We start from the raw sequence: 25961 nt of genomic DNA on the forward strand, positions 1-25961 counted from the left end.
CCCTGCTTTGGCAGGCGGATTCTCACCCGCTGTGCCCCCAGGGAAGCCCCTCATTTTACTCTTGAGCTCTTTCTCAGTCTCCAGAGTCCCACGGCCAAAGGCGCAGGTGCAGCCAGCCTCACTGGAGCCCACGTTTTGCTTTCATAGAACTTGGTTAGGCGGGCGCCAGCTAGGCCGGCTCCCCTGGACATCACATGACGTGAGGAGGTGACCTGCATTTGTTCTAAGGCTACAAATTATGAGTTCAAAAACCTGGTCTTATCTCAGTCCGACCAACGACCGGACTTTAGGGTCTAGCTGTCTCCCCAAATTCCTCCCTTAGGCAGGGCTCCTCCACTCCACCTTCCAAGGGAGGAGCAACCGAAAGGGGCGGGCCTTCCGCCCGGAAGCGGGGCGCCCGCCACTATGGCTTCTCGTGGCGTTGTTGGCGCTTTCCTTCTTGCTGCTCTCCCGCTCTTGTGTTTGGAGCTCCGGCGTGGGATCCCAGATCTGGGTAAGTGTTGGCTTTTCCCTCTTGGTGCTCATACGCAAGTGACGGTCCCGTGAACGTTGCGTAGAATTTCCGTTTCCCAGCCGCGTCCCCTCTAGGCAGCTTTGACTACGATTCCCAGCCTGCACTGCGCCTGCCTCCCTTTTCCGGCGCGGGTCCTTGCGGGGAGCGAGACTTCCGCCGCCTTGGTGAGGCCGACTCACCTTGGGGAGGCCCACTCCCCTTGGCGCAAAAAATCTCTCCAGGTCTGGTGAGGTTTTGCGTGAAAGGGGACTGAGGCAGAAAGCACAGGAACAAGCATATACACGACTTTCAAATTGTGTTGAATGCTCAAGAGGAAATAAACAGGTTGATGTGATGTAGGCCTACTGAGGATTTTAAGCAGAGATTTAAATGATAGGAACCGCCCCTTTGAAAAGCCGGGAGAAAACATTCCAGACAAAGGAATTGTGATGTGTTGGAGGAAAAGGAGAGGAGGAAAATTGAGGCTGGATCAAGGAGACTAAGAGGGAGATTGGCTCAAGATAGAAACATTCGTTGAGGACGTACTGTAAACCAAAGTCTAAGTGTTTATTCATTATCTCATCTAATCCGCTTTACAGTCATAGAGGGTGGGTACTATTATAATCCCTTTTTTTACAGTTGAGGAAACTGAGATATAGGGAGGTTAAGGGACTTACCTAAGGTTTTAAAACAGGTCACTGGGTTCTGTGTGGAGAATGTTTTGCAAGGAAGCTGCAGTGGAAGCAGTGAGGCATCTTAGGCTTCTGAAGTAGGGAAGTCGTGATGATTGTTTGATGGTTGGCCTGACTAGGATAACAGAGGAGGTGAAATGTGCACAGATTTGGGATATTAGCCAACTAGGATTTGTTGATGGATTAATGATTAGGGTGAGGGAAAGGAGAGATTCAAGGATGGCTCCTACATGTGGAGTTGAACAACCGCAAGTCGTTGGTGGTGCCAGTGATAAAGGAAAAACTGAAAGGAAACTGGTGGACCAGTGGAGAATCAGTTCATTTTTGGACATATTATTGATCAGTTTACATGTCTGTTTCACTCCTTAAACTCAGTCCTAAAATTAGAGACCCTGATGAAACCGAGCTTTGTATATTTCCTCTCTTTCTCCCCACCCCCAAGAAGTCAGGTACCCAGAATGTTGCTTGAAATAAGAAAGTAAAATAAAATGCTTTTTAAAAAATCTACAGAAATTCTCCAGAAGTCTCAAGCAGTATGGGAATCTAACAAGACCTTTATCCAAATGATGTACAGAAATGTTAAACTCACACTTATTCCAGAATTTACCTGCTCCCTTACCTTAAAGAATTCACCCTTACTCTGCTCATCTAGAATCTTCTACTTTTGCACTAATATTTGAGTCACTAGTCAATGAGAAGGTGTTTACTCAGGGTTGCAGAAGGAGATCTGTTCACATGATCAGCTCTGACCACAGGGGAATATACTTCCTGAGAGCAGAGACCCCTCCTCCCCCTCCTCCCCTCCTCCTCCTCCTATTGAATTACCAAAGGGAAGAGGAGTGTTCATTCACCTGGGCTATATTTTTGGACATGTATTGAAAAATGATCCCTGTCTTTTTCTACTCTGTAAAAGCCTTCATTGCTGATACATTTTTACTTGTACTTAAGCTAAATACTTTAATGCTGGTTCCTCACGTTTGTTGTCCTTTGAAGTGCCCTGCATATGGGCTCTTGAGAATAGGTATAAACAAAGCAAAACAAAACACCTCAACTTAATTTTAAAAATTTCTAATTGAAAGGTGCACCCATTAATCTAGTTCTTTTGTATTCCCATATGACATTTGAAACTGCTTGCTTGCTAGAACAAAAAGCAATACATGGAACATAAATCCCATAACACAACGGTTTCTCTAAATACCAGTACTCTAGGTGTCAAATTACTTTTGAAATGACCACAGTTACCCGAGATTTAATTATGTGTCATATTGAGCAATACCTGAATCAGTAGTAATGCTGGCAAAGGTTGGAAGGGCTGTAATGCAAAAGAAAAAAAAACTTCGCTAAACAACTTTAAACTGCTTTTTTTTTTTTTAAAAAAGGATTATATATCTATATATCTATATCTGTTTTCAGTTAAAAATTAAGTCTGTATATATAATTCCTTCTTTAATTTTCAGTTAATTGACTAACTGCCAGCCCCCATCACATTGGTAAGATGGTTCCTCTGTATGTCTGCCTGGTAACTTTTCAGAATTATAAAACAAAACTAAAAATTCCTGGAGGGTAGAAACCATTTTTTATCCTACTTTATATCTACCCTCCCTCACCATTTGGCAAGTTGTATCACACAAAGTAGGTACTTGTTACATTTCTGCTGATTAATTTTCATCTTGGTTCTTAAGGTAATACAAAACCAAGTTTTTTACTTTTTTTCTAGGCAAACATGTATCTAGTAATTTTATTTACATATGATAGAATAAATATTGAGAAATAGAGAAGTACAGAGTTGCATAATTTAACTGTCAGAAATAAGAATTTGCTGTTTCAGTGAGAATGACTGTTTTTAAATAGAACTAGAATTTGATAAGATGATACCATCACTATTTAATTCCCAATTATGTGGCTAATTTTCTTCCCTTCTCTGGGAAGAAGGGAAACCAGAATTTATGCATTATTGATAGTCATATATTTATAATGTAGCCAATCACTCGAATTCTACTTATATTCCTGAGACATAAGATGTTCTAGAATCATTTTCTGAAAACTTGCTCTGGTAATGACAGTCATGAATTTTGGCACCCAAAGGAGACTATATGAAAAATCTTAAGACAGTTGCATACCTTAACTTTTACTGTACTTTTCTAGTACAAATGATCTTCTAATATGTTAATACCTAGTATCAAGAAAATGTTTTGAATTTTAATTGTATTTTTTTTTTTAACCTTTATAAGGAATCAAAGATCTAATTTTGCTGTGTGGCCAGATTTTCTTACTGCTTACTCTCCTTACATTAATTATTTCTGTGACCACCTCATGGGTTAACTCGTTTAAATCTTCCCAAGTTTATCTGAAAGGTAAGTTTATTGTTTATGCTACCCTTTTATACTTTTCTACCGAAATTTCTTTCCTTTATTTATTCTAGAACTTTGCACAATAAGAGTCATTTTACCATTAATTTGTGCTGTGTAATTTCAAGGTAGAGTAATCATTACAACTTTAGTTACAATTTTGGATAGGCTATAAATCCCAATACTTTTATGAGAAATTATACTTTTTTCTTGTATATACATTTGAAACTATAGCATTTCTGCACGTTCGCTAATTTTAAATTGTCTGTGTGTTTGTGCAGCTTAACTGCTGTTTGGTACGTACAGCTTGTAAACTGTTCTACAAATGGTAAATATATCTATCGTTAAGATTAAGAGTTAAAGATAATTTATTTTTCATTCCATTCTGGCAGTTTTTATTTACGCACTTATATCGTATGTATAGTTAAGTGCTCTTAATTTTAGGAAACCATGCTTGTTCTTATTTTTGTTTTGTTTTTGTGGTAAGTAAAAGTTTGTGTTAGAAGGCTTTTAAAACAATATTGTAGTGACTTCCCTGGTGGCGTAGTGGTTAAGAATCCGCCTGCCAATGCAGGGGACACGGGTTCGAGCCTTGGTCCGGGAAGATCCCACATTCTGCGGAGCAACTAAGCCCATGCACCGCAACTACTGAGCCTGCGCTCTAGAGCCTGTGAGCCACAACTACTGAGCCCGTGCTCTACAGCCCGCGCACCGCAACAAAGAGTAGCCCCCACTCACTGCAACTAGAGAAAGCCCACATGCAGCAACAAAGACCCAACACAGCCAAAAATAAATAAGTAAATAAATTTATTAAAAAAGCAAAACAAAACAAAAAACAATATTGTAGTTAACCTCAAAACAGATGAATCCTGAAACTAATGTCTACATTCTTATATCCTATTAGAAAGAAGCTTGCCAATAGTGAATTCGGTGCGTTATGTTCTGTTTTACTGTTTATTTATTTATTTAAATTTTATTTATTTGTTTATTTATGGTTGCATTGGGTCTTTGTTGCTGCATGCGGGCTTTCTCTAGTTGCGGTGAGCAGGGCTACTCTTTGTTGCGGTGTGCGGGCTTCTCATTGTGGTGGCTTCTCTTGTTGCGGAGCCCAGGCTCTAGACGCTCAGGCTTTGGTAGTTGTGGCACATGGGCTCAGTAGTTGTGACTCATGGGCTCTGTAGAGCGCAGGCTCAGTAGTTGTGGCACACGGGGTTAGTTGCTCCACAGCATGTGGGATCTTCCCGGCCCAGGGCTCGAACCCATGTTCCCTGGATTAGCAGGTGGATTCTTAACCACTGTGCCACCAGGGAAGCCCCATAATTATTCTTGAAGTCTCCTCACCAAAACTGTAACACACAATATTAATACATGTCAGAGAATTTTAGTTTCAGAATAGACCTTTTCTTACAGATTGACATTTCTTACAGAAAGAAATTTCTTGCGGATTTCCTTGTTTCAACTGTCTGCATGTATCTCATTTTCATTATTTGAAAAATACAGTCTGTTTTTTGAAGGCTTTTCTCTCCCAAAATGTGAAGATCTACAGAAGATTTTCAGAGAAAATAACATTCAACGTACTGATACTTGGGAATTAAAAAGTACTTATATGTTTTGATGTCTTAGAAGAAGAAGAGAAGAATGAGAAAAGGCAAAAACTTGTGAGGAAAAAACAGCAAGAGGCACAGGGTGAAAAGGTAAAGCATACGTTTTGGAGAGTATATAAAGAGAATACAAAAATGTCTGGGGCATTTTAAATTTAGGTCTGTTGCTTTATGTATTTGTGTTCAGATTTTTTTATTATTGAGGTCAAATTCTCATGACATGACCATCTTAAAGTGTATAATTCAGTGGCATTTAGAATATTCACAATGTTGTGCAACCACTACCCCTGTCTAGTTCCAAAACATTTTCTTCACTGCAGAAGAAAACCCCATACCCACTAAACAGTTATTTCCCCATTCCCCACTCCTTCCATCCTCTGGCAACCAACAATCTATTTTCTGTTTGTATGGATTTATCTATTCTGAATATTTCATACAAGTGGAATCATATAACATGTGACCTTTTGTGTCTGACTTCTTTCACTTGCATAATGTGTTCTGGGGTTCATCCATATAACATATATCAGTACTTCCTTCCTTTTTATGGCTGAGTCATATTCCATTGTATGGACGAATCAGAATTTGTTTATCCATTCACCGATAGACATTTAGATTGTTTTCACCTTTTGGCTATTGTGAATCGTGCTGCTGTGAATATTTTTGTGCAAGTATTTGAATACCTGTTTTCAATTCTTTGGGGTATATACATAGAAATGGGATTGCTAGGTCATATGGTAATTCTATATTTTAACTTTTTGAGGAATTGCTGAACTATTTTCCACACTGGCTATACCATTTTGTATGCCCACCAGCAGTTTCTGAGTGTCCCAATTTCTCTGCATCCTCACCAACATTTATTATTTCCACCCCTCACCCCCGCAATACTCATCATAATGCATACAAAGTGGTATCACATTGTTGTTTTGATTTGCATTTCCCTAATGACTAATGATGTTGAAATCCTTTTCAAGTGCTTGTTGGACATTTGTATATCTTCTCTGGAGAAATGTCTGTTTAAATTCTTTGCTTGTTTTTAAATTGGGTTGTTTGTCTTTCTGTTGTTGAATTATAGGAGTTCTTTATATATTCTGGATACTAAACTCTTTTTTTTTTTTAATTAATTAATTAATTTATTTATTTTTGCCTGTGTTGGGTCTTTGTTTCTGTGCGAGGGCTTTCTCCAGTTGCGGTGAGTGGGGGCCACTCTTCATCGCGGTGCGCGGCCCTCTCACTGTTGCGGCCTCTCCCGTTGCGGAGCAGAGGCTCCAGATGCGCAGGCTCAGCAGTTGTGGCTCACGGGCTTAGTTGCTCCGCAGCATGTGGGATCTTCCCAGACCAGGGCTCGAACCCGTGTCCGCTGCATTGGCAGGCAGATTCTTAACCACTGCGCCACCAGGGAAGCCCCTGGATACTAAACTCTTATCATATATGTGATTTGTGAGTATTATCTCCCATTCTGTGGATTGCTTTTCACTTTTTTGTTATTGTCCTTTGATGCACAAAAATGATTTTAGTTTGATGAAGTCTAGTTATCTATTATTTTTTTTGTTGCTCATGCTTTTGGTGTCATATCTAAGAATCCATTGCCAAATCCAAAGTCATGAAAATTTACCCCTATATTTTCTTCCAAGAGTGTATAGTTTTAGTTTTAATATTTAGGTTATTAACCTACTTTGAGTTAGCTTTTGTGTATGGTGTGAGATGGGAGTCCAATTTCATTCTTTTTCATGTGGATATCTAGTTGTCCCAACAGCATTTGTTAAAGAAACTATTCTTTCCCCATTGAATGGTCTTGGCACTCTTGTTGAAAATCAATTGGCCATAGATATATGGATTTATTTCTGGGCCCTCACTTCTATTCCATTGCTTTATATATATATATCTATCCTTGTGCCAGTACCATACTATTTTAATTACTGTAGTTTTTTAGTAAGTTTTGAAATCAGGAAGTGTGAGTCATCCCACTTTGTTTTTCTTTTTCAGTATTGTTTTGGCTGTTGAGGCCCCTTGCAATTCCATATGAATTTGAGGATTGGCCTTTCCATTTCTGCAAAAAAGGGCTTTGGAATTTTGAGAAGGATTGCACTTAAATCTGGAAGTTTCTTTGGGTAGTACTGACATCTTAATGATATTAAGTCTTCTTTGCTGCGAGGAGTATTGGCATCTTAATATTAATTCTTGCAATCCATAACCATGCAATGTCTTTCCATTTATTTCTGTCTTTAATTTTTTCCAACAATGTTTTGTAGTTTTCAGTGTACATAGCTTTCACCTTCTTGGCTAAATTTATTCCTAAGTATTTTATTCTTTTGGTTGCTATTATAAATGCAATTGTTTTCTTAATTTTCTTTTTTGAATTTTCATTACTAGTATATAGAAACACAAATGATTTTTGTCTGTTGATTTTGTGTGCAGCAATTTTACTTATTTTTTATTAACACTAGTGGTTTTTGTGTGTAGATTCTTTGGGATTTTTAATGTATAAGATTGTATCATTTGAGAATAGGGATAGTTTTACTTCCTCATTTCCAAAAGTGATGTCATTTATTTCTTTTTCTTGCCTTATCACTCTGGCTAAAACTTTTTTTTTTTTGGAGTTAAGGCAGCATTTTATTTATTTATTTATTTATTTATTTATTTATTTATTTATTTATTTATTTATGGCTGTGTTGGGTCTTCGTTTCTGTGCGAGGGCTTTCTCCAGTTGCGGCAAGCGGGGCCACTCTTCATCGCGGTGCGCGGGCCTTTCACCGTCGCGGCCTCTCTTGTTGCGGGGCACAGGCTTCAGACGCGCAGGCTCAGTAGTTGTGGCTCACGGGCCCAGTTGCTCCGCGGCATATGGGATCCTCCCAGACCGGGGCATGAACCCGCGTCCCCTGCATTGTCAGGCAGACTCTCAACCACTGCACCACCAGGGAAGCCCACTCTGGCTAAAACTTTAAACAGTGTTGAATAGTAGTGATGAAAGTAGGCATCCTTGTCTTATTCCTGATCTTAGAAAACTTTTAATCTTTCACTATTGAGTATGATGTTAGCTGTGGATTTTTTCCTAGATGCTTGTTATGTTGAGCAAGTTCCCTTCTATTTCTTGTTTCTAAATAGTTTTATCATGAAAGAGTGGTGAATTTTGTCAAACGCTTTTTCTTCATCAATTCAGGTGATCATGTGGTTTTTCCCCCCTTTGTTTTATTAATATGTATTACATTAATTGATTTTCTTATGTTGAACTATCTTGCATTTTTGAGATAAATCACACTTGGCATTGGTATATATTCCTTTCAATAAGCTGTTGGATCAGTTTGCTAGTATTTTGTTTAGGATTTTTGCATCTCTATTCATAAGGGATATTGGCCTTTAATTTTCTTGTAGTGTCTTTGCCTTGCTTTGGTATCAGGATAATGTTGACCTCATGGAATGAGTTAGGAACTGTTCTCGCCTCGTCTGCTTTTTGGAAGAGTTTGAGAAGGATTGGTGCTAATTCTTCTTTAAAGGTTTTATAGAATTTAATGGTGAAACCATCTGGTCCTGGACTTTTCTTTGTTGGGAGGTTTTTAACTACTGACAAAGTCTTATGTTAGGTCTGTTGAGATTTCCTATTTCATATTGAGTCAGTTTAGGTAATTGTGTGTTTCTCAGAATTTGTCCATTTCATTTTGGTTATCTAATTTGATGGCATACAATTGTACATCTTTATAATCCTTTTTATTGCTGTAAGGTTGGTAGTAATTTCCCCACATTCATTTCTGATTTTAGTTGTCTTCTCTTAGTCAAGTTAAAGTTTTGTGAAATTTGTTGATCATTTTAAAGAAACAATTTTTGGTTTCATTGGTTCTGTTGTTTTTCTATTCTATTCTCTGTTTATCTCTTCCTTATTATTTGCTGCTGTGTGCTAGCTTTGGGTTTAATTTGTTCTTTTTCAAGATTTTTAAGGTGTAAAGTTAATGATTTGATATCTTTTCTTCTTCTTTAATTAGATATTTACAGCTGTGACTTTACCTCTGAGCACTGCTTTTGCTACATCCCATCCAAGTTAGGTTTTGCTAGCTACGAATTGCATTTACCATGGATGATTATCTAACAGTTATTTTCGTGACCTTGAAATGTCAGGTAGCATTTGCGCAGTTGCCAGATTGATGATTGACCTTTGTAAAAGAGGAGACTCATTGTGGACTTTTACCTAAATATTAAAAACATAAACCCTTTACAAAGGCCTAGGTACAAAGGCATTACAATTTTTACATCTACCACTTGTTTTTCTGGTGAGCAAATTATTCCTTTGTTAAGTAAACAAGTGAAGGCTGAAAACAGATCCCAGGAATAAAAGCCTATGTATTTGTTAGGGGGTGGGAGGAGTTACTGTTCAATACATTTGTAACTACCCTGATCTGAATTCAGTAGCAAGGAAAGTGTCCTTCCAAGATCTTTTGTAAGAAGTTCTCTTGTAAATATTTGAGCTTCTAATGTTTAATGTTATTTCCTGTGGAAGTTACTATTCATTTTTAAAGACTTGCATGCGAGATGGATTGGTTAACTATAATTCCATCTATATGCCAATTATATACTAATTGGCATCTGTAATTCCTGAGGGTTTGAAAAAAAAAAAAAAGTTGGGATTCTTCTGTTTGGCAAAAGTCTAAAAACTTTAACCCTCTGTCTTCTGTCTTTGGACAAAGGAAAACTAATAAATCAGTATCTCACAGTGTTATCTATGTGCATGGTGAAGTGCCCAGCCTGGGCAGACATGTGCCTGGTGATGCATAACATTTTTGAGTCTTTGGATTCTAAAAAGGTGATTTTTGTCCTCAGACACATGATTGATAGTTTGATTTGGTATAGAATTACAGGTTGAAAATCATTAGAATTCTGAAGTATTGCACCATTATCCTCAAAATTCCAGTGTGGTTTTTCACTTCCCTTTTTCTGTTTGTTAGTTCTAGTCTCCATTTTTCGCGTCGGAGGCTTTCCTTAATCATCTGGTAATTCTTAGCTCTGTCCTTTCAGTTTAAGAATGATACATTAAAAGCTAACTGATGGGGCTTCCCTGGTGGCGCAGTGGTTAAGAATCTGCCTGCTAATGCAGGGGACACGGGTTCGAGCGCTGGTCTGGGAAGATCCCACATGCCGCGGAGCGGCTAGGCCTGTGCGCCACAGCTACTGAGCCTGTGCATCTGGAGCCTGTGCTCCGCAACAAGAGAGGCCACGATAGTGAGAGGCCCGCGCACTGCAATGAAGAGGGGCCCCTGCTTGCCGCAACTAGAGGAAGCCCTCACACAGAAACGAAGACCCAACACAGCCAAAAAGATAAATAAATAAATAATAATTAAAGGTGCTAATAATTAAAAAAAAAAAAAAAGCTAACTGATGGTGTAAGTATTTGTAAAATTTCATGAAGCTTTGTGTTTTACTTCAAAGAAAAAGGAAAATCAAGCTAATTGGAATTTCTGTGTATGGGAGCAAAGCTTGATGGGTTGTCTGCTGATGTAGAGTAGACACCGATTTAACTGTAGGGATACTGAGGAGTAAGTTAGCTTTGTCAGTATCTCCCTGTTTCCCTTTTGCAATTCACCTCCTCTAGACAATGCATCTCCATTCTCCCACGTGTTGGGGGGGTTAAGGCCTGGCTGCCAGCAATCTGAGTCAAGTTGGGAAGGGCTGGGGAGTGTCACCTTCCAGTGGGTGCATTTTCATGTACTCTTTCTGTTTTAGTTTGCATTCCTGCCCTCCACTAGGCCTGGATCTGTGACTCAGCAGCCTCTCTGGTTCATATTCCCAGAGAATAAACCTTCATGCCTAGATGTGTGGTAGAGTAGTGGGTCTGGGGGTCCAATAACTCTTTTTATAATTTTCCCCCGTTTTCTCTAAGAAACTCAGATGCAAGGAATTGGAATAGTCCTAATCCTTGGTTCAGTACAAACTCATTGTGAGACAGGCTGGGACCTGGGACCCTTTACTGCAGTGCTTGCACCTGGACAAAGCAACAGAATACAAAGAAACTATAAGGGACTAAAAATAACTGCACGCCTGTGCAGTTGGGACAAATTATGAACAATAAGATACAAAAAGGCCCAAATCCAGCTGCCTCTCCTGAGGTACCAGGAGCATGGTACTGCCCATGGTCCCTGCGCACAGCGCCACCAAGGGGGTGGGCAGGCCACCTAAGCACCCCGCCAGCCCTCCCCTCACCCTATTTAAGGGACCAGCTCACCCCCCCGCCCCAGGGAGTGAGCAAGGGAACCTGTTGCTTGTTCCCGCTCCCAGGTGCTGCAGCATGAATCCCAATAAAGCGTTGCCTGAATTTCTCATCTGGCTTCTTACCAACTTCTGTTGATTAGAGTCCCGGAACTCAGGTTGGTAACACTTGGCTGATGCATGGTTTCCTCCGACACCCCCAGTATTAGCTCTGCCCCTCACCCTGTGTCCCCGCCAGGGAACCTGGTGTCTCTCTTCCTGAGCTGTTCCAGTCTGTGGCGTGCACGGCTGGCTTCCTGTTGCTGTCGTCCTTTGCAAGCACCTAGGTTGCAGTTTTCTCACTCAGATCAGTTATCATTCCTTTATCTGTCCTTACATATAGTGGTTTGGGGGTTATAGTGTTTCTCTGTTTTTCATTGGTGATGGAATTAGTGTTTCTGTTTCTTGTTCCCTTGGTTGTTTTGGGGTGATTTTTCAAGAGGCAGGGGAGGCAGAAATAATTTCACTCTGTCATCTTAAAACCAGAATCTCCATGTCTTTTGAGTCTAAAAATATTTTCTACTTTACCATGATCGGGCAACATTTAAGTAATGCTCTTCCAAACCAGTTCATGCCTTAGGCATCATGCCTTGAACAAACTGCTTTGGGTTTAAGTTCCTGGAAGTCAAAGGCCTTGTCCTCTGCATCTTTGTATTGCAGCCCCTCGTTGAGTTTTTTGTTGCATTGAAAACACATTAAAGGATATATAGGTAGACTGCCATACAAGCAGAAGTATGGAACATTTGTTTTTATTTGCATTAAGCACAAATGCAAATTTTTAGAGAGTGATGCAGAAGTGGAGGATGTTGCTTTTTTGGCAAAATTGAATTAGTGTGAAAACATCGTTTCTTACTTGATTCTTATTTACAACATTATAGACAATGTAAATAAAATATTAGGAATGTTAATGTATAGTAACACCACCTAATTTATGTTTTTTGGAACAGGCCAGCAGATACATAGAGAATGTTCTAAAACCACACCAGGAAATGAAATTGAAAAAGCTGGAAGAACGCTTTTATCATATGACGGGTGAAACCTGGAAGTTAAGCAATGGTCATAAACTTGGGGTTAGAAAATATTATATTTTGAATTCTGCTATTGCTTATGTTTCCTTTAGCATATATTGATTTTTAAAAAATTGCAAATGATTGGTCCAGTCTATTTTTTAGGAGTCTTTATTTATAATGATTGTATATCAGTTTTTATCAGTTTTTATTTAGCATATTAGTATGTCACATGTGTTTAAGTGGTTTTTGATGTCTAAAGAGTATATAACTTAGATCCTCAAAAAGCTCTAACATAAGGCAGTCTTTGAGAAAACTGTTGACCAAATCACATCTTTTATTTGAGGGAATTCAGATCTCTAAGATATTATAAGCTCTCATAATATTCATCATGTTTGGCTTTGTTTTTTTAAAGCCAAATTGACCTTTGACTCTTTTTTCTTTGGCATTGAGTATGAATTTCGTCATTTGCTAGTGGATGTTTACAATGTTAAGTTTCTTACAGAGAAAAAAAGGATATTCATAAAGGAATTCAATTTTAGAACTGGCCGCAGACTTTTTGTGTAAGATCCTTTCTGTCCCAAAGACATTTTTGTTTTTTTTTGTTTTGTTTTGTTTTGCTTTCTGTTTATATTGCGCCTTTCACCATTTTGTAAAGAAAATGATCCAGTAGAGGTAAACAGGATTCTGACAGTGAAGCAGAGTGTTTGTATTCATTTCATAATGGTAAATATGTCATAAAACAATCAAGGGTGGGTAATAAAATTAACGTGAAAGATGGCAACATAAAATGCAACTACTCTATGTAGTGACTCCACTTCTGAGTTGCATTTGTCTTCTGTTAGTTTTGTATGTTAGACATTGACAGCCTGACCTTAGCCTGCCACGTTTCTTTCTGAAATGGTCATGGTGTGAATTAGTCATTCTGCCCCTTGCTATTAGGCTATGTCTCCATGGTACTACTAGTATATATATTAACCTAATTAGTGGAGACAAAAGAAAGTCAGGGAGAGAGTAGACTGTTGGTGTTATGACCTGAGAGTCTAGGAAGGAAAGTGTACCCATTGCTGATCCAGCCCCTAGTTTGCAGTGAGGCGGCTTAAGCTTGGCCACTTAATTGTTCAGTATCAGTATCTCTTGACTCCCATTCCCCATGCTCCTTCCAACAAATTCTCTTAGGATAAAGGAATGGGGGAAACAGCCCACCAAAATGGTGCCCATTTTTAGTTTGATAAAGAGAACTTTTCAAAGGTCAGTACATATAGAAGAAAGGCATTGTTGAACTAATAAGTATATATTTGAGACTTTGACATTTAAGTGAATTATCTTGCTAAGGAAAAGGTTTTAATAGATAATATTAATAAAAAGTAATCTTTAAGATTTCTGTAATAAAATCCTATCCCTCTTAAAGTGATTAATTCAAATGGAAGATCAAAGTTTGAATTTGAGAGCTAAAATATATTTATATATAACAAGATACTAGGGCCACACGCAGCTGTGGAAGTATTGCCTGGTCACATGCATAGACCTGTGTTTTTACACACATGTTCCATTTTCACAGCCTTTTTAAGGCACAATCTCTTGCACTGCTTTGCTTCCCTTACTGCAGGGAGGAAAGGATATCATTCAGGTTTTCTTCTTTCTTCTTACTGAAAAACTTAGGGGTCAATTAAAATGGAATGGTCCCTCTCAGCCTTGTACTATCAGAGGGAGCCCCAGAGCTGGATCAGGGTAGTTTCTATGAGACGTTAGTTAAGTTCCATGTTTTTTTGGTCTAAGGAGATAATGCTTTAAATTTCTGGGTCTAATAATGACTTAATTATATTTTTTTTACTGAAATGCCATCAGGGTAAAAGAAATAACCATTGTAAATAGAATAAAGTCGATAGAGAGCATCTCTTTAGAACTTGTCTTGTTTTTGACCAGGGTGATGGAGATTTGGTGCTTGAAAGTGAGAGTCAAACATCTTCTGAAACATCAAACAGAGAAGCAGCAAAGAGACGGAAGTTGCCTAAGCCTGTAACCAAAGTTTCACCACCCGCTGAACAGCCCACGCAGAAGGAGGTTCATTACTTAATGTCTGCTCACTGAGCTGTATCCGTGTGCAGTAAGAATATTGTTCTGTGGGTGAAAGTGTTATACTGAGGGAAGATTAGGACTGGCTTTTAATCCAGATGGTGTCTTCATCTGGATTCACTAAGCTTCAGCTTCATTAAGAATCACTTTTCCCGTTTAATATTAATATTAATGATCTGAGCCAAACTTCAGAAGGAATCTAGGAAGATAAATGGTGATAAATTTAGAAAATAGTTCTTTTTGAGGAAGTAATTAAATTATATAGAAATGAAAAATATTATGTTTACTAAGAGAAATATTCCTATGGGTAGCTAAGACACGATAAAGCCATATTTGGTGAGTGGCTAATATTATTAACATGAGTGTATCACTGTTCTCAGCGGCCCTTCTAGGGAATGAGTTAGCAACTGTCCACTTTGGAATGATGCCCAGGTTTATCATTCCTTTTTTTCTTTCAAATCTTTAATCCCTAAGTTGACTGTGATTTGGAGCTGGTTAAGGTTGAAATAAGTCTGTTTTTATTGAGTCTTAGGGAAAGCTAGTAGGCTATCTAGTCCCTAAAAGTAGTTTCTAACATATTGCTTTTCAGTCTGAGGTTTCCTGGTCCCTTCATGGAGCTTGAGAGTAAGAATCAGACCATTGAACTGTGTCTAACATTTAGTCCATAGGACTAATTAAAATTTCAAGATTCTTTGCTTTTTGTTAATAGCACAAATTATCTCATGCTGATGGTAACCTTTGGTTGACTGTCACATATGCTTTTTATACCAAAGAAAAACAAATGGTTTATTTAATAAATGCAGTTAATGTTTGTTAGACAAAATGTTATAAAACATGGAATCTATGGTATTAAAAAATAAAAAGCATCCCTGGAGGTGAAATTGTTCATAACAAGTGTTTTAATGAGAGAAAGTGGTCTGTACGTCTGTTTTTTTAATAGATTAACAGAAATAGGGAAACGTGAGTAAATCATGAAAGCAAGCAAAGTGAATGGTGGTTATCCAGTCCCCTAGAAGATGCTGGTGAAGAAAAATAAATATGCACTCATCTTACGGTGTATATGTATGAACCGAAATAATTTGGGGGTCTTATTGAACTTAATTAATATTTACCCTCTGTTTCTGTAAGTAGTACATTTTTGTATAGTGTCTTGGAACATCATAAACACGGAGTTCTTTAAATGTGTATAGATTGGTAGCTATCATCTCAAATCCTGTTTTTATGATCTACTGTTAGCACAAAGTTGCTTACCCAAAAATGTTTATTAAATGAGTCTCGTTCTCATTGTAAATGTTTTATAAATATATATTAAAAGAAAATATTTCATTAAGGATAGATATGTCGAAACACTATATCGAAAGGAACTCTTCATGTTGAGATTATTTTTTTCTTCTTCAAACTGTTTACATTCCTGTTACTAAATACTTATTTTTCTTTAGGTTCTTGATTTACCTGAAGAACCTCCTGAAATAGCTGAAGAAGTAAGCTTATTTTTTTTTCTTTGAAAATTAAATATATTTTCTATTTTCTTTAATATCAAGTAAGTACATTTTATCTAAATTTGGGTTTAGATGGGAATTCCCTGGTGGTCCAGTGGTTAGGACTTGGCACTTTCACTGCTGGGGCCTGGGTTTGATCCCTGGTCAGGGAACTAAGTTCCCACAGGCCGTGAAGCGTGGCCAAAAATAAATAAATAAATAAATAAATTTGGGTTTAGAAAGGAAAGACAGCATAGTGTTTATGTGATTGCACTATGATTAGATCTTGTTTTTTTTTTTTTAATTTAATTTTATTTATTTATTTATTTATTTATTTATGGCTGTGTTGGGTCTTCGTTTCTGTGTGAGGGCTTTCTCTAGTTGTGGCAAGTGGGGGCCACTCTTCATTGCGATGCACGGGCCTCTCACTATCGCGGCCTCTCTTGTTGCGGAGCACAAGCTCCAGACGCGCAGGCTCAGTAATTGTGGCTCACGGGCCTAGCTGCTCCGCAGCATGTGGGATCTTCCCAGACCAGGGCTCGAACCCGTGTCCCCTGCATTGGCAGGCAGATTCTCAACCACTGCGCCACCAGGGAAGCCCTAGATCTTGTTTTGAATATGGAGTAATATCAAACTCCTCATTGCGAGTCCTATTTTGGAAGCCTGCTATCTGCCGAGCTTGTGTTTTAAAGCCCTCCCACTTCATCAGGCAGAGATAGGATACTTGGGCTTTTCCAAAACTTTAGGTCAGCAAATGAGTTACCTATTAAAATAGAATCAAAATAGGCAGATGACTTCAAATTGTAGTTTTCCCCTTAAAAAAGAGAAAATGAAGAATGCAGCTACTTTGTAGGTGTTAGAATTGAAGGCTGGTTTGCTGTTTGCACGGCGGGGTTGGACTGAGCCCCCCCTCTGCATTGAGCTGCCCTCTGCCCAACTTTGTCATAATCTATGCTGCTTTCCTGCGGTTGCCCAGCTCAGTTTCAGACAGTCTCTAATGTACGGGAACACGTGTCTTTAAAACCACGAAGTGGCTTAGGCAAAGGAGAGCTGGATGGTTTTCCATTTCCTGAGGCTCAGCAACTGTTATACTCCCTGAAAACCATTTTTGAGGCAGCCATGAAAGCCGTAGGAGGGTCTCTTTTTTGTCAACACATTTGCAACATTTAAGTTTAGTATTTTGGATGTCTGAGGAAAATCTGAAAGTCATACAGAAATAGAGACAATGAAGTGTGCAATCAATCACCAGGAGAATCACATTCCCTGGAAGAAACTCAATTTAAGGAAAAACCAAACGTCTAATTCCTCCCTGTTAACACCCATCAAATCCATACCCATGACATGTTTGTCCTGAGCCTCCTGCACCCTCACCTCTCCTTAAGCTCTGGATTGGTATCCAGAACAACCACTTACAATACAGGAGTGATTAAGTACGGCTCAGGTTGACAGGGAACACCTTTCAAGAAGTTACTGGGGCTTTAAAGCACGTGATGTTACTCCTACAGGACAGCAGTCTGTCACCAAAGGTGATGATAGACATCAGGTTGTCAGTGAATCCTTTGAAATTGTACCTTTTTGTGATTATAGGTAGAAGAACAGTGTTCTTCTTCAGAGTCTCAGGTCTGTGCCCCTAAAAAGGTCAAGAGACCTCCACCCAGAGGCACTTGATGTTGCTCTCCTCTTTATAAGAGTTATTCGTAGTCATTCCACTTTGTTTCTTTTCTATCCTTTTCCCATACTGGGTAGATGACATTTTGTGCTACACTTAGTAAAGTGTATGTCAGAGTAATGGAATTTTAGAGCTGGAATGAACCTGAATGAGATCTCATCCCGTCTCCTCACTTGAAGCTGAAGCCATAGGCAGGAGTTTCCGAGGTCCCTGCTGGGAGAGCCCTGGCCCTCTGGCTATGCCAGAACTTTCCCTTTATTTTCGCTACAAGCAGTACTATCCCTGTTTTCTTCTCCCTGCTCCTATTTGCTTTTCCTCTGGCTCTGCTCTGAATTTTGGTCCTCTTTGCTCTTTTTTTGGTTAATAAAGTCAACAAAATTAAGGTAAATAATTGTTACCTGAAAATCACATGTTAAATGTTTGCAACGTATGTATATATAGTATATATATAGTTAAATGCACTATATATATATAGTATTTTTTTTAATTGTTTCATTTTTTAAAAATTTTTTAAATTTTTATTTATTTATTTATTTATGGCTGTGTTGGGTCTTCGTTTCTGTGCGAGGGCTTTCTCTAGTTGCGGCAAGTGGGGACCACTCTTCATCGTGGTGCGCGGGCCTCTCACTGTCGCGGCCTCTCTTGTTGCGGAGCACAGGCTCCAGACGCACAGGCTCAGTAATTGTGGCTCACGGGCCCAGCTGTTCCGCGACATGTGGGATCTTCCCAGACCAGGGCTCGAACCCGTGTCCCCTGCATTGGCAGGCAGATTCTCAACCACTGCGCCACCAGGGAAACCCTATATATAGTATTAATGAGGTACAAGCAACTTTATATTATGTAATGAAACTTTATGAAGAGTGCTGCTAATATATAGTTGATACTGGTTGATGCTTTTACAGTGTATTCTACACTAATCAAGAAAAGCAAATAAGTATTGGAAGATTTTGATGCTATTAGAATCATCATTGGGCAAGGCATTTTCCACCTGTGCAGTTGCTACTGCTCATAGATTTCTAAGAATTCAAAGCATAAATTCCTAATTCCCGCTAACCATTCACCAGCCATTTGTTTTACCTCCTTGGATGATTCTCAGTGTCCCGGTCCCTCTTTCAATAACACTCCTGTTCTCATTGACCTTGTTATCCTACTCTTGATCTAATGACCTGTTTCTGGGCAGTTAGCCTGGTCCCTCTGGACATCTCTGCCTGGCTTTTCCCCTCCCTTGTGGTTGACTGCTTCATAATAGTGAAAGTAGACCTTAAGTGTGGAGTGTCATCATCATCATCAAAGTTAAAAACAAGAAAAAGAAAGCATTCTAGTTTGGGGAGTGTGCCTTTCTAACCCATCCTTCACCCTATCACCCTAAAGAAGTGTTTTCAAAGTTAAAAAGGCACACCTGGAGTAGGCAATGTGTGCTTTGCCACAGTTACCCAAGATTTTAGGATGTTTGTAAGTCATGTAGTCATATTGTTTCTGGCTTTCTGCAAAGTACCATTTTGTATTTGGCCAACTTTGCAGCTTTGCTCTGGTATCACAATCATGATATATCATCATACGTAAAGCTTGCCCCGTCATAACTAATATATTTTAAACCTCAAGCCACACAACTATTTCATGAGTCCATATGTAAAAGAATAATTTCACTTTTAGGAATACTGGAGGTTAAAACTTTCAGGAAATTCTCTATTTCCTTATTAAAGTTAGGCCCATTAAATGTGTGGTGTCACCCACAGAATAGAGGGACATTTTTTTTTTTTAATTTCTATTGGAGTATAGTTGATTTACAATGTTGTGTTAGTTTCAGGTGTACAGCAAAGTGAATAAGTTATACATATATCTACTCTTTTTTTAGATTCTTTTCCCATATAGGCCATTGAGGAACATCTTTTTTTTTTTTTAATATATGAATTTTATTTTTTTATACAGCAGGTTCTTATTAGTCATCCATTTTATACACATCAGTGTATACATGTCAATCCCAATCTCCCGATTCATCCCACCACCATCCCCACCCCCCACCACTTTCCCCCCTTGGTGTCCATACGTTTGTTCTCTACATCTGTGTCTCTATTTCTGCCTTGCAAACCGGTTCATCTGTACCATTTTTCTAGATTTCACATATAAGTGATATTATACGATATTTATTTTTCTCTTTCTGACTTACTTCACTCCGTATGACAGTCTCTAGGTGCATCCATGTTCCTGCAAGTGACCCAATTTCTTTCCTTTTTATGGCTAAGTAATACTCCATTGTATATATGTACCACATCTTCTTTATCCATTTGTCTGTCCATGGGCATTTAGGTTGCTTCCATGACCTGGCTATTGTAAATAGTGCTGCAGTGAACATTGGGGTGCATGTGTCTTTTTGAATTACGGTTTTCTGTGGGTGTATGCCCAGTAGTGGGATTGCTGGGTCATATGGTAATTCTATTTTTAGTTTTTTTAAAAATATGGAACACTTCATGAATTTGCGTGTCATCCTTGCGCAGGGGCCATGCTTATCTTCTCTGTATTGTTCCAATTTTAGTATATGTGCTGCCAAAGCAAGCCACTATTTTTAGTTTTTTAAGGAACTTCCATACTGTTCTCCGTAGTGGCTGTGAGGGACATCTTTATAATTCTTTGTTGCTCGGGAAGGGACTAACATTCATTTTAAAGGTTATCAGAACAGAATGAAGTTTTCACTGTGTGTGTGTGTGTGTTTCTGTATATGTAGTAGCTGTGGCTCTGTAATAATGAGCCATATGAGAAAATTCCTGTTATAATGGAAGCCTGCTTGGACTGAGGAGCAGACTAATAGATGAGTGAACTAATGGCTAACATGGATTTCTGTTAAGGGAGTGGGGAATCTGAAACATAATGCAATTCTTAAGCGTTATATCCTGATTTTTTTAAGTGCCTGTTATGTATTTCGTATTACAACTATCCATAGAGTTCTAAAATAATACATTAAGATTTTTTTAAGTGAGAGGAAGAACTAACTCATGGTAGTCTAGAATTCACAATAGAATAGTCACCATATGTTACTCTTCTACTTTTAAATTGAAAAGACAATAAGTGTAGAATTTAAGATAATTTGAAAATAGTTTTGCAAATCATCATATTGTTACCATAATACCATAGCAACTATTTTCATTATTGTATGCTATCGTATTTCATTCTAAGGGGAACTAAATTTTAATTATTGCTGCTACTTTTCATTTAGATTTCATATAATAATCTGTGTTTGGGACAGTGATTTACTTTCCAATTGGCACTGTGTCCCAGGCCTTTTACCCATTCATACGTCAGTCCACTAGACTGTCAGTAATCTTAGGAGAAATTGTACACCCACCTTTCACAGTAATTGTAATAACAGAACAGTAGCTGGGTTTCAAACAATGATAGTTCATTTCTCTTAAGTATTTAATCATAATAGAAAATGTTAACTCACTGTATTTTTTAAAAATTAATTAATTAATTATTGGCTGCGTTGGGTCTTCGTTGCTGCGCGCGGGCTTTCTCTAGTTGCGGTGAGCGGGGCTACTCTTCGTCGCGGTGCACGGGCTTCTCATTGCGGTGGCTTCTCTTGTTGCGGAGCACGGGCTCTAGGTGCGCAGACTCAGTAGTTGTGGCTCACAGGCTTAGTTGCTCCGCGGCATGTGGGATCTTCCTGAACCAGGGCTCGAACCTGTGTCCCCTGCATTGGCAGGCGGATTCTTAACCACTGCATCACCAGGTAAGTCCTAACTCACTGTATTTTAACCTTAGTTTTTCTTAAAGCATTTGGCTTTAAGTATCCTATCAGATCATTAAAGTTTGAACAAAACCTCACTGTAAAAGTTAAGTTTTATTGTTTCTAAAAATAAGCAAAATTGGCTTTTAATCAGTGATTGTTAGTTTGTGATTTCTTTGTTTTATTTTAAAATTTTCTTTAGTAGAAGTAGTAACAGAGCTAAAGATTGCACTGATTTGGGTATGAATCAAACACCTTACCTACTTGAATAGAAATATTTTCTAACATGGCTTTCCTGAAGGGTGGTGGGTGCTGCTATAAAACCACCATTTCTGCAAACTGTGCTGCCAACAGAACTCCCAGGACAGTCGGGATAATGTTGACCATAGTAAAGGGTTTCCTAACGGTAAATAACGAACATCAGAATTAATAACTAAATCGTCATCTTTTCTTGTTTTTAAGCTGAAGTGTAGTTGATTTACAGTGTTGTGTTAGTTTCTGGTGTACAGGAAAGTCACTCAGTTATACATGTATACACATATTCTTTTTCATATTTTCCATTATGGTTTATCACAGGATATTGAATAGAGTTCCCTGTGCTATACAGTAGGACCTTGTTTATCTCTTTTATATAGAGTAGCTTGTATTTGCTAATCCCAAACTCCTAATTTATCCCTCCCCGTACCCACTTTCCCTTTTGGTAACCATAAAGTTTGTTTTCTATGTCTGTGAGTCTGTTTCTATTTCGTAAGTTCATTTGTATCATATTTAGATTCCACATACAAGCGATATCATATGGTATTTGTGTTTCTCACTCCACTTAGTGTGATAATCTCTTGGTCCCTCCCACTCTTTTCTTCTTAGAGTGTCCTTTAATATACTAGCACGTTGCAAGCTCTTTTTAGCTGTTTAACTCTTTTATCAGAGGAAAGATGGTGGGGAAACTCAACATGTAAAACGGACAAAGCTGCTCCCAGGAGGGGGGTCTTCTGCAGCCCCAGCAACCAGGACCAGCTCCAGGCTTGTCTCTCATTTGCGCGCATGACGTAGGCATGGAGCACAGCCTACAGTCATGGAGTGAAAAGGGTAGCTTTTTGTTTCCTTCCAGTCTAGTGTTTGTCTTGTCTGCAGACTCTGAGGTGGCCCTGGATCTTCTTGGTTTGGTAGGTCACTTTCAGAGCCCAGCTGCAGTCTCGATATTGTCTGGCAGACAGAAGCCTTGTGTCTCGGTGTCCTCTCTGGAAGGCTTTGTCACTGGTCTCCTCAATCAATGGGAAGATGTTTTTCAGGTTCAAAAGAATTATTTCTGTGTTTAGGGTGAATTTTATCTGGACCTTCATTTTTGTGTACAACTCTCAGAGCTAAATTCCTACAAAACTCCACGTGAGCTCTTAGAACTGTGTACAGGTGTTTCGTAGGAGTAGTGGTTTTGGAATTGCATAGAGCAGTGGTTGGAATTCTCACTTGAACATTTTTATTCCTCAGGTCGTGACGGTTGCTCTTCGATGTCCAAGTGGGCGTGTCCTGAGGAGAAGGTTTTTTAAGTCTTGCAGTTCACAGGTGAGGAGAATCATATTTGGAGAAATATTTGTGTTGAATTTGGCAATAGTTCATTCCCATGCAGGGAGGAGGTGTTATCTGTTGTCTGTACTCCCATCAGGTGAGGGTAAATGGGATTTTTTTTCTTTATAAATTTATTTTTTGGCTGTGTTGGGTCTTCGTTGCTGTGCGTGGGCTTTCTCTAGTTGCGGCGAGCAGGGGCTACTCTTTGTTGCGGTGCACGGGCTTCTCATTGCGGTGGCTTCTCTTGTTGTGGAGCATGGGCCCTAGAGCGCACAGGCTTCAGTAGTTGTGGCATGTGGGCTCAGTAGTTGTGGCTCGTGGGCTCTAGAGTGCAGGCTCGGTAGTTGTGGCACACGGGCTTAGTTGCTCCGCGGCATGTGGGATCTTCCCAGATCAGGGCTCGAACCTGTGTCCCCTGCATTGGCAGGCAGATTCTTAACCACTGCGCCACCAGGGAAGTCCTGGTAAATGGCATTTATATGTACTCTATGTGGCAGAAATTTGGAGAATTAGATATGCTGAGCCTTCTTGAACTGTGATTTCTGCATTCAGATTTTTTTCAGTTCTTTTTTTAATTTGTTTTTTGTTTTAATTACATTTTCACAGCTTGGTGGGTAAGATGCTTTCAAAGCTTTAGGAAGCAGCTGGTATTAACTTTGTTCTTATTATCCCTGATGGGTTATTAACCTAAACCCCATTGCCTGTATGTAGTTTTCACATCATTCTTTAAAGCTTGTTTCTTTTTGTTCTAATAGACTTCTTTTTTTCTTTAGAAAACAATACTGTGTTCACTAGCAATAATTTGAAAAATATAGAAAAGTAGAAAGAAATTTTAATCTGCAGTCTGGCACCAAAGCCAATTACTAATATTTGGGTGTATTTCTACTTTTAAGTGCATTTGAACATACTATGTGTGTGTTAAAAATTTCTGTAATTATCTAACTAATTTTCTATCCTTACTGTTGCATTTAACCTTCTATGTCAAGAATACTATAAACCATAATAGAAAATACTGACAGATTTGACTACATAAAAATTTTTAAATTCTATAAAGTTCATCAAGTTAAAAATTTGGAAAAATTATTTTTTTCTATAAGGAGCTTATACAAATGAAGGAAAAGAAATAACTTAGTGGGCTTCCCTGGTGGCACAGTTGTTAAGAATCCACCTGCCCATGCAGGGGACACGGGTTCGAGCCCTGGTCTGGGAAGATCCCACATGCCGTGGAGCAACTAAGCCCGTGTGCCACAACTACTGAGCCTGTGCTCTAGAGCCCATGAGCCACAACTACTGAGCCCACGTACCACAACTACTGAAGCTTGCGCGCTAGAGCCCGTGCTCCGCAACAAGAGAAGCTACTGCAATGAGAAGCCCGCGCATCGCAACGAAGAGTAGCCCCTGCTCACCACAACTAGAGAAAGCCCGCACGCAGCAACAAAGACCAAACATAGCCAAAAAAAAAAAAATAGGAATACCTCAGTGGAATGTTAGGCCTCACTTAGAATCAGAGAAATGCAGATTAAAATGGATACAGTTTTCTACCTATCAAGTTGTCAAAGATTAAAAAGAATAGTACCCAGTTTTGGGCAGTGTGTGCAGAAAACAGGGATTCTTATTAATTGTTCATGTGAATGTAAGTCAGACCACTGTTCCTGTGGGATAATTTATCAGTATATATTTTAAAACACATCTTCTGGCCCAGTAATTCCATTTATGAGAACTTATTCTTTGGAAATAAGACAAATGGTCAAAGGTATAAGTGTTTATGGAAGGATTGGTTAAAAGAAGGCATATTCATATATTGGAAAATTATGGCACTCTATGACATAATACACATTTATTACATGGAATATCAGTAGGTACATGGATGGTGGTAGAAGTAGGGATTACCTATAATTGATACACCACCATCCCCTGAGAACATTCTATTATTCAGCCTTCTTCCTAAAGCAACAAACCATCCTTTAGCAGGCATTGTTTTTAGCCAATAATAAGTGGAAATTTGGACAATTACTAAGGGAATCTTCATGAAAGGAAATGTGATACATTTATAGGGATGGCCCATTGAATATTGGGTTATCAAAAGGCAGAGTCTCTGGGACGTGGACATGTCTGTTGTGACAGTTCCTGGGTGATTTCGATGTGGACTGTTGGCTTAGATTATCATCTAAATGACTTTTTTCCCAAATGCTAACCTTTTGTTCTTAACCTTTTTATTGGACAATCTTTCCATTCCCTTTGGTTGGGGCTTTCCTAATTGTTAAATGCTTCTGCTGTCTGTAGGTGCCAGTAGCCCCTAGGCCTTCTCTGAAACAACAGGTATTAAAGGTCATTCGCATCTCAAAATTCATGGCATGCTCTTTTCCTTTAAACTCTTGAAAGTTCCTTTGAAAGGTATGAAAGTTCTGTTTCTTGACTCCTAGGGGCATGATTTAACAATGAAAGATTCGTAAAATATTATGGTGATCTAGAGGGACACAATTTTGTACAGTATTTGATAACTAAGCTTTTTATCTTTTAGGTCTTGTTTGACTGGATGATGAAAATTGGGTACCACACATCCCTATACAGCCTTTCCACTTCCTTTCCCAGAAGGACTCTGGAAGTGGAGAGAGGCTGGTCACTGCAGGACGTAGGAATAACTGTGGATACTGTACTCAACGTGGAAGAGAAAGAACAGAGCAGCTAGTTAAGAAATGCAAACTACCTGTTCTACATTAAATCAGTTATGCCATGACCTTACAGGACAATAAAGGATTCACATTAAAATCATGCCATACCTTGATTGCACTCAAGGCAGTAAACACTTTAATGTTGATCTCCATGGAAATATATGGACATAAAGGATTAGAAAAGGATTGCTCTCCGCATATAATAATTTTTGGAGTGTGCCATCTTGCAGTGTACCAAATGAGAACGAGATAGAAGTGTATACAGTAAGGTGCTCAATAATTTGTATTTTTGCTAGCTGATGCCATTTATCAGTTTCTGCCTCTTCAATCTGTTTTGCCACATTGAACATTTCACAGTTCAGCTAAGCTCTTTAAAGTCTTATCAGCAGGAATGTTTTTTCTGCTGTAATTCT

General features: G+C 38.8%; 1 protein-coding gene and 1 non-coding gene across 4 annotated transcripts; one reads left to right on the plus strand and one right to left on the minus strand.

Moving 5' to 3' along the window:
• The first annotated feature begins 381 nt into the window (after positions 1-381).
• On the plus strand, positions 382-25961 carry UBXN8 (UBX domain protein 8). 3 transcript variants are annotated; one of them, XM_061177334.1, is made up of 8 exons: positions 382-493; positions 3417-3539; positions 5157-5227; positions 12310-12432; positions 14296-14433; positions 15885-15926; positions 22799-22873; positions 25398-25961. In XM_061177334.1, exons 1-8 carry the CDS (start codon positions 406-408, stop codon positions 25563-25565), a joined length of 828 nt encoding a protein of 275 aa, XP_061033317.1. In that variant the 5' UTR covers positions 382-405; the 3' UTR covers positions 25566-25961. The 3 variants fall into 3 exon arrangements, with proteins under 3 accessions (XP_061033317.1, XP_061033318.1, XP_061033319.1); XM_061177335.1 differs by lacking the exon at positions 22799-22873; XM_061177336.1 differs by lacking the exon at positions 3417-3539.
• On the minus strand, positions 20043-20145 carry LOC133081498 (U6 spliceosomal RNA). Its single transcript, XR_009698836.1, has one exon. It is a non-coding gene; the product is annotated as a U6 spliceosomal RNA (small nuclear RNA).

This window comes from Eubalaena glacialis, chromosome 20 (assembly GCF_028564815.1).
Source record: "Eubalaena glacialis isolate mEubGla1 chromosome 20, mEubGla1.1.hap2.+ XY, whole genome shotgun sequence".
Lineage (NCBI taxonomy): Eukaryota > Metazoa > Chordata > Mammalia > Artiodactyla > Balaenidae > Eubalaena > Eubalaena glacialis.

Bases quoted from the DNA above. Each gene is read 5' to 3' on its own strand.
- UBXN8 (XM_061177334.1), top strand. From the start codon at position 406: ATGGCTTCTCGTGGCGTTGTTGGCGCTTTCCTTCTTGCTGCTCTCCCG. The intron at 494-3,416 runs GTAAGTGTTGGC...AACCTTTATAAG, and splicing joins GCGTGGGATCCCAGATCTGG to GAATCAAAGATCTAATTTTG. The intron at 3,540-5,156 runs GTAAGTTTATTG...TTGATGTCTTAG, and splicing joins TTCCCAAGTTTATCTGAAAG to AAGAAGAAGAGAAGAATGAG.